Source organism: Priapulus caudatus, unplaced genomic scaffold (genome assembly GCF_000485595.1).
Source record: "Priapulus caudatus unplaced genomic scaffold, Priapulus_caudatus-5.0.1 Scaffold580, whole genome shotgun sequence".
In the NCBI taxonomy this organism is placed as follows: domain Eukaryota; kingdom Metazoa; phylum Priapulida; class Priapulimorpha; order Priapulimorphida; family Priapulidae; genus Priapulus; species Priapulus caudatus.
Window position 1 is genome coordinate 160848 of NW_014577641.1, and position 9220 is coordinate 170067.

General features: G+C 46.5%; 1 protein-coding gene and 1 long non-coding RNA gene across 2 annotated transcripts in view; one reads left to right on the forward strand and one right to left on the reverse strand.

Annotated features, from left to right (window-relative positions):
• Positions 1 to 6516, forward strand: part of LOC106811825 (long-chain fatty acid transport protein 1-like) — a gene marked incomplete in the record, with an annotated part of 19859 nt that extends 13343 nt beyond the window's left edge. Inside the window, 1 exon segment of the mRNA XM_014815546.1 lies at positions 5902 to 6516. Within this exon segment, the coding sequence (XP_014671032.1) occupies positions 5902 to 6059 (158 nt within the window).
• Positions 6517 to 7640: 1124 nt separating this feature from the next.
• Positions 7641 to 8561, reverse strand: LOC106811839. The gene is made up of 2 exons (XR_001394208.1): positions 8472 to 8561; positions 7641 to 7812 (listed from the first exon to the last, which is right to left on the reverse strand). It is a non-coding gene; the product is annotated as an uncharacterized LOC106811839 (long non-coding RNA).
• Between the last annotated feature and the right edge of the window lie 659 nt (positions 8562 to 9220).

The following is a 9220-nucleotide window of genomic DNA, read 5'->3' on the forward strand; positions in this document are numbered from 1 at the left end:
GACACAGGTATTATTTAGAAGTAACGTTGGATTCGAAGTGATTTGCCAAAGAGACTCGTGAAACACAGAGAACTGTCGTTTGAAGGTTGTGGCAACCCCATGACATATATTCACGAATAGACATCGTGTCTACATGACGGCGACACGCACCCCGCGAGTCGACGGGCACTCTTAGGTCTTACTTGCTGCAGAGCATTATGTTACCGGCAAGTTGCGCGTGTACGCGACGGATGCGAGACATTGCGGCTGGAACGCAACGCGCCTTTCACACCAGTCTTTAAAATCGGCGTTGCGCATCGTTTGATTTTTCGTGGAATCGAGGCAACACAATCATTCGCCTTGAACAGTCGACAATTCGCGAGCTTAGCTGCCCGGGACAGGGTTGCAAGCGCCAGCGGATTCTGCGCCGACGCGAAGCAGTCTACAACAGCTAAACAACTCTTAACTAACGGTGTCGATTGCATTTCACACTTGACAATGACCTTTGACCTTTGTCTATGACCTGCAGCAGTGAGCATCGTATACTCGTGTTTTTATTAAAAATGTAGAAGGTATATATCACACCCTGCAAATCACACTAGCTCAGAGACCATGCACACTTCAAATGTGTTGACCCAGATTATTATGCGCCTCACATTTTCACGTATTAACATGATATACGTGCGTGTGGTGCGGTTTGTATTAAAAGGTTGCAAATTCCCCTTCTAACAGCATTATATTCAGGTTAAATGGCAGTTTATTGGTGCTACGTACCAGTTTTAAATGTTTAAAAATCTATAAACAAATATAAAATTACGTACATTGTATAGTTTTAAATTGACTATGTCACGAATTTTCTTATGGTAAAATTTGTAAAAATTTTTGGTTGCCATTTTTTTACATTAAAAGTAAGAACTAACGGGACTTAAACGTATCGTCAAATTGTCACCACTTAAAATAAAGCTCCCCCCCCCAATCTTCAAAATCACAATTTTATTTCGCTTAAAAACAAATCGTACGTAGGATTATAAAACTGCCGTCTTGCTCATCTTGTTGTAAACCATTTGAATTGCAACTTTAGTGCATTGACTTCCATAACAGACATCTACAACATGTCAATGGCGTTGGCTATATATATATATATATATATATATTCCCCAATCTATATCGCAAAGATGGAGAAAGCTCATTTTTAATTGTGGAACATGTTGAAAGCTACGTTAGAGTTCCCTTACGTAGTCTCTCTGCAGTTCTCTTACGAACATTCTCATCCTTCTACACTATGCCCGTTTCTTTGCGTCCATTTCGTACCTGGCGTGACACTGCCCTATTTCTTTGCGTGTGTTTCGTACCTGGCGTGGCAGTTTGCCGAGCGTTCTTAGATTCTGATGGGCGCCTTTGGTTATACCATCGAATTCTTTCTCGTTTAGCGGTTTGTATAGTCCCGATTTTCCCTCCAGGTAAAAAAGCTTGTCCTCGGTTTTCTTCGGATCAAAACCAACCTTGACTAGGTCCAATTTCATGAACTTATACGTTCTGAAAGATGAAATCCACGTCGGTATTGTAATATAAATATGTATGTGGTACAATGTGACAGTGAACATGCTCACGGAGAGAGAGAGAGAGAGAGAGAGAGAGATGTGGACGTAGAGGATGAGCAGAATGTCTGTAGGTGCGGGCAGCGATCACTAGGATTGGAGAGGGATGTCGGGATGGGTAGCTCGTTATTTTTGGCAGAAGTTTGAGGTGAGGGCATCAGATTGAGTGAAGTAAAAATGAAATGAGGAGGATAAACGCTCATCTCGAAGAGATTTGATGGATGCAGAGGAGTATGTTGTGATGGGATATGTATGAGAATCAAAGATTATCTGGAGAGGTGAGGAAAGATAAGTTATATATAGTGAAGGATGAGAGAAATTAGAGGAAAATTAAATTAGAAAAAGCGTTAAGAATCTTTGAGAAGGCTAACTGAAATTATAAAGAAGAGCTGAAGAGGGAAAGGTAATATAAAGCAGCGAGACATTAATAGTATTACCAATCATTTCGGAAATCACACCTAAAGTACGTGCCTGTAGTAAGGAAAGAAATTATAGGACATTGTAATGTATGTTAAGGATTTTAGTTGAGTTAGTAGCGTAGGGGCTTTTGATTTTGAGAATGGAATTAAAAAGACGCGGGCAGAGAATGAACTACCTAAAAGTTATAAGTATAGTGCGAAACAAGTAGGGGAGAATGCTAAGAAACAGACAGTCACTGACAAACGTGCGGATGTGGCTGTGTAAGCAAGTGAAAGGGACAGAAACTCCATCTAGAGTCTGACTGGTCAATGAAGCTAGGAAATAAGTGACAGCAAGCAGACCGGAGAGAAGATGAGAGTTAGAGATGAACGATATTAGAGAAGTAAACTTTTATATTAAAGACAGCAGAGTATGCGAGACGAGAGAGAGACGTATGAAGAGAGAGGTGAGGTGTAGGAAGACAGAACTATGTCATCTCGTGATGTTAAGGCAGCTGGACCAGGGTCCTATGTTCCCTGGCAGGGCATTGACTGCAGAACGTACCTTTGGTAACTGATGAAGTAATATGGCACGCGGTGCCGGGACAGTACCATACGACCTACTAACCACTAAAACTCGACTAACCGAGTCTAAGCGGGAAGAGTGAGCGGCCTAGACGCAGCTTATCCGAGATAACCTGAGCCGCACGACGAACTGTCTATCGCAGACATGAGGGCATGGTTCAGAACGACAGTAATGTAACCAGGGAACGTTCACGGCATACCCAGGAGACATAGACACTATTCAAACTCTGGGTACGCACGCCACATGCGGGCCCCTACAGCACGGGTGCAGAAGCAGTGTTAGACCTTGAGTCGTGGCAGGGGCCACGGACGCCACACCGCAGACCAACTTGTGTTCAGTTAACAGCACGACCGCTCATCGACTCATTTACATACTCATGTTATCTTATTTTTGTCGTAGTGCGGGGTTTATGTAACGTATCACTTCAGTGAAGTGGATTTAATTATTTTACTGAAGAAATTCCAACAACTATTTGACATATCGCTCAGGATTTTTTCCAACATTGAGGAAGAGCCCTTTTCAGTAATGGTTGTAGAATACGTCGCCAATAAAGAAATTTAAATGAGGATAATTCCGGGCAGGGTAAACGGAAAATACGGCCGCATGAGACCACGCCGTGTAGACGACGACCAACCGGCCGGAGAAGCCAACGTGAGTGAGGGCATCAGGCTGTTAGACGAGCTAAGAGAGAAAGAGAGGCCGTGATTTGCGCACGAGGCGAGAGTAACGCGGCTGTTGAGCACAAGCGTAAGGGCGTCTGCGATCCGAAAAAATGCGAAGCGAAGCGAGAGGAGAGGAGAGAGAAGCAGCGAGAGCATGTATGACAGCAGAGGTGTTACGGAGTACAAGCACAACACAAACCAATTACCAGCCAGCTAGAGTCGTGAGATTGGGTGAGATTGAGACCTGTGGGATGATGACTGGAGTTACCTTGGTTCAGGTCCAGCTCAACGCCACTCGCTACTGAACGCAACATAGAGAGAAGGAATGAGGCGAGAGAGACGGGAGTGCGGTAAGAAACTAGCAGGCTTCAACACACACGAGCGACGCATGTCTGATGTGCATGTGTGCGGCTGTCTGTCGTTGTCGGCGAAGATGGACCTGACCGCACGGGCTGTCTCCAGAGAGACTGTTAGACAGCAGAGAGAGCAGACTGCGGCTGACATGAGAGGAGAGGGGACGTGTTTGTGAACAGGCCCGACGGAAGGAGCCTGGGGTACGCTCACACGCAGAACACAACTCACACAAGCGCCTAAGGGCTGAGAGACTGGTGACCTGAGTCTGGTGCAGTGATAGGGACCTTGCATAGTACGAACAAGACGGAGTAATAATACATGTCGACGCGAGGGCGGGGAGCGAGAGCATGTGTACGAGAGAGATCCCGCACGCCAGACTGCAGTGGAGAGGAAGAGACGTGTAGACTGGAGCCAGGAACGGAGGAGAGGGTGGAAAAAACGTAAGTCAAGAGCACGCGATGCACACTCATAGCAACACACAGAAGGAGACGAGGACGATGCTGTTTCTAGGTACAGCCAAGACGAATGTGGAGTGTCTGGAATTTTGTACATGCAACGTATTCGCAGTGAGCACCTATACCGCGAGGACGAGAGACTGTTAGACCAAGGCCGCTGATTCCTGACCGCGATCAGTGGGAGTAGGCTGAAGCGAACGAAACAAGGGTACAGCAAGAGTGGTCAGACGCGTAGCGCAAGCCACCGAGGCACGACACAACAGGCCACACGCTGTCGGGTACTGCTTAGACCAGCATTAGGATGTGGCTGTCGTGGATCCTGTCATGCTATTCACGCGAAGCGAGAAATACGCAAGGGAGCGAGACGAGAGACCAGACGAGATTGAGAATGTACGGACGACGTTGACTCCGGTTCAATGAATGACAGGAGCAGCTAGGAAAGAGGACGGAGACGGGAGAGTAGCGTATCGCAGCCAGTACCACCACAGCACACAAAGAACCACACAGAGCGGACTGGCGTCCGGAGACTGACAGACAGTAAGAGACCAGAGTGTCAGATGGACTTCACTGGACAGACAGCATAGAGAAAAAACAGGATGTGAGATGCGAACGCCTGACAGACAGCAAGAACATGACGAGAGACCGCGTGTTTGAGACTTGCACAAACAGCAAGAGGAGAGAGCGCGAATTAAGCATGAGGAGAGAGGTGGACAAGACAGCAAGAGAATGAGGAGAGAAAGAGAGACCTGCGCAGACAGCAGATTCGTGGGAAGGCGCAGGAGAGGACACACACAGACGTACCGCACCGTCTGCTCGCCCTCTCTCATGATGCGTGTAGAAACAACCTCCACACTCACACACACACACGACTGTGCTGTCTGATGTGTCTGGTCTGCTGTCATGGGTGTCACGCGCACCGCGTTTTTCCTGCGCTATGAGAGGGGCTGAGCAGGGACGGGTGCGTACGCCTCACCAGTCACACACACCCACACCACGCTGGGTCTCGTCTGTCTGTCGCGCTGTCTGTTCTGTTCTTCCATGCGTGGTTTACGCGCGGACCGTGCGCTTCTACGCATGCCACTGACGACCGCGATGTCAGGCCGATCAATTACTACAGCAGCAGCCGATGGCAGTCACAGCAGCGCGAGCACTCGAAGCAGACGCAGGACGCCACAGAAGCGAGACAGACGACACAGCGTGGATGGGAGGAGGGACTAATCTAGTGTGGCAAGCACAACGCGCACAACCCCGGACAATCATTGTGTCGGGTGCGTACGTGGTCCCTCGCTCGCTCCTCTGCGTCCAAGGCTCCTTGTCGCCGTTTGTTGACGTCGTGTAGGAGCGTACGCAGCCCGTTCGTTGGCTGGCAGCCTCTCTCATGATGCCGCCAGGACAGCACGGCAGTCGATTGCTCGGCGCGTACAGACATTTTCTTACTCTCCCTATCTTTGTTTCGCTATACTTCTTTTTGTGTCTCTCTCCCTCTTTATTTCTTTCTCTCTTCCTCTTTATTTCTTTCTCTCACCCTCTTTATTTTTTGCTATCTCCCTCTTTATTTATTTCCCTCTCCCTCTTTATTTCTTTCTCTCTCCTTCTTTATTTCTTTCTCTCTCTCCCTCTATTTCTTTCTTTCTCCCTCTCTCTATCTCTAATTCTCCTTCTCTTCATATCTCTTTGTGGCGTTTTCTCCTCTTCATTTTTTCTTCCTCTGTCTCTCTTCTTCTCTTTGGCTCTCGACCTCTATTTGTGTGCGCCTCTCTCTCTCTCTCTCTCTCTCTCTCTCTCTCTCTCTCCGTGAGATGGTTCACGTCACATTATACCACATACATATTTATATTACAATACCGACGTGGGATTTTCATCTTTCAGGAACGTATAAGTTCATGAAATTGGACCTAGTCAAGGTTGGTTTTGATCCGAAGAAGACCGAGGACAAGCTCTTTTACCTGGAGGGAAAATCGGGACTATACAAACCGCTAAACGAGAAAGAATTCGATGGTATAACCAAAGGCGCCATCAGAATCTAAGAACGTTCGCAAACTGCCACGCCAGGTACGAAACACACGCAACGAAATAGGGCAGTGTCACGCCAGGTACGAAATGCGCGCAAAGAAACGGGGCATAGTGTAGAAGGTATGAGAATGTTCGTAAGAGAACTGCAGAGAGACTATGTAAGGGAACTCTAACGTAGCTTTCAACATGTTCCACAATTAAAAAAGAGCTTTCTCCATCTTTGCGATATAGATTGGGGGAATATATATATATATATATAGCCAACGCCATTGACATGTTACAGATGTCTGTTATGGAAGTCAATGCAACTAAAGTTGCAGATTCAGATGGTTTACAAGGAGTGAGCAAGACGGCAGGTTTTTATAATCCTACGTACGATTTGTTTTTAAGCGAAATAAAATTGTGATTTTTAAGATTGGGGGGGGGGCTTTATTTTAAGTGGTGACAATTTGACGATACGTTTAGTCCTGTTAGTTCTAACTTTTAATGTAAAAAAATGGCAACAAAAATTTTACAAATTTTACCATAGAAAATTCGTGACGTAGTCAATTTAAACTATTACAAATGTACGTAATTTTATATTTGTTTATAGATTTTAAACATTTAAAACTGGTACGTAGCACCAATAAACTGCCATTTAACTGAATATAATGCTGTTAGAAGGGGAATTGCAACCTTTTAATACAACTGCACCACACGCACGTATGTCATGTTAATACGTGAAAATGTGAGGGCATAATAATCTGGGTCACACATTTGAAGTGTGCATGGTCTCTTAGCTAGTGTGATTTGCAGGGTGTGATATATAGCTTCTACATTTTTTAATAAAAACACGAGTATACGATGCTCACTGCTGAGGTCATAGACAAGGTCAAAGGTCATTGTCAAGTGTGAAATGCAATCGACCCGTTAGTTAAGAGTTGTTTAGCTGTTTAGACCTGCTTTCGCGTCGGCGCAGATGCCTGGTGCAACGTCCACTGCTCGGAGTCGAGTTCGAACGCGAATTGATCGTGGATTTTGTCGAATTCCACGAAAATCTAAGATGGCGCATGCCGATTTAAATGGGTGTGAAGGCGCGTCGGTTCCCACCGAAGTCTCGATATGTCGGTCACGCGCAACTTGCCGTAAAATATGCCTCCGCAAGTAAGACTAAGAGTCCCCGTGATCGCGTGCGTGTCGACGTATGTAGAACGATGTTATTGTGAATATTGTCATGGGTTGCACAACCTCAAACGACAGTTCTTTGTTTCAAGTCTTTTGGCAAATCATCTCTCGAATCACGTTATTAATAATACCTGTTGTCAGGTAAGCACGTATTTTTGCATTTTACATAGATCTTTTAGTCATTGTCTATTAGTCAGTCATTGCATCGTGACTAGTGACTACCAATAACGTTTTAGCCTGCTTGTGAAAAATGTTCTCCAGAAAATGCGTATTTTTGATACAGCATGCGACAGCGACGACTGATCGACATTTGGAATTAACAAAAATAAAAAACTATTTTTTTTCCCAATCGGTGTTCCCGAGTGTTATTTGTGTCGTCGTTTCGAATCAACAGCAATGCGATCGACAAACAAGAGCAGAACTCGTGTGCGTGTATCTCTTCAACACGATTTAATTAATAAACATCTCTCTCTCTCTCTTCCTATCTCGCACTGCGAGGCCCTTCACTCATCCTCCTCTGTCTGCAGCTTCTTCACGAACGCAGCTTTCTTCTGTTTGACGCGGTCCATGTGCTGAGCCTTGCTCATCTTCTTCCTGTTCCACCTGCAGGCAGAGAAAGAAAACCGCCGTGCGTTTAGCCGGACGCACGCGCGTGTAGCGTCAATGTCGATGATGATGAGGTTAATGATGGTGGTGATGATGTTGATGATGATGATGATGATGAAGATGTTGATGATGATGATGTTGATGATGATGATGTTGATGTTGATGATGATGATGTTAATGATGGTGGTGATGGGATGATGATGATGATGTTAATGATGTTGATGATGATGATGTTAATGATGATGTTGATGAGGATGATGATGGTTGTGGGCGTTGATGATGAATGGATGAGACGAGGACGATTTCGCAGAAGGCGACTCCATGGATATGATCGAGTACGAACACCCGCTACGAACCTCGATCCCACGCGCGATCGTCACAATACCTCAGTTCGAGAGGGGGGCAGAAACGTGTTTTCGGCGACCATTTGCACGTGACGTGCGCATTCTACCGTCCCATCGCAAAAAACCGAGCCTCGAAATGTGACCAGAATCCTGAACGAACGTCCGTAACCCGCGTCATTTCTTTTAAATCGCTAATCGCCCTTTTTGCGCCCGTTCGGCCACGCGCTCTCTTCTAAAAAAGACTATTAACGATTTAAAAATAAAAAAACGATCAATTATCGATTGGATGTCGAGATGAGCGAGGCGCCCTACCTCTTGACCTTGCCCGTGTGCTCTCGCGCGGGTTTCGGCTTGTGTACGGGATCGGAGCGGATCGCAGAGTGTGCCTTCTTGTACATGTCCTCGAACTGCAAACGGAGAAAACGAACGAGGTGACATCACGCGTGGCGATGGTCGACGATTGTAAAGATGTGAAAATCCCTCTGAGATGTGCGAGGACGAGCTGAACAAGCAGAACAAGCGGTCCACGCATGCGCGCACGCATACACTTGGACCTGCTGAGCAAGGTGACGTCACGCATCGCTGTCATACACTTGGACCTGCTGAACAAGGTGACGTCACGCATCGCTGTCATACACTTGGACCTGCTGAACAAGGTGACGTCACACATCGCTGTAATACACTTGGACCTGCTGAACAAGGTGACGTCACGCATCGCTGTCATACACTTGGACCTGCTGAACAAGGTGACGTCATGCATCGCTGTCATACACTTGGACCGGCTGAACAAGGTGACGTCACGCATCGCTGTCATCGCAATGGTCGACGATCAAAAAGGTGTGAAAATCCTTCTGAGCAGATGCGTGAGGCGACTCGGACCCGCTAAATAAGAGGTCAACACGCACGCATGCGCACAGACATAAGCACGCAGGCATGCAGGCTATACAAACGAACGCATGGCACACGCAGGGTCTCCAACCCTGTGAACTCCAAATGCGGAATGTTCCTGCGGTGATCAGTAACTCGTGGTGTATTTAGAAATTGATGGACGGGGGGGGGGC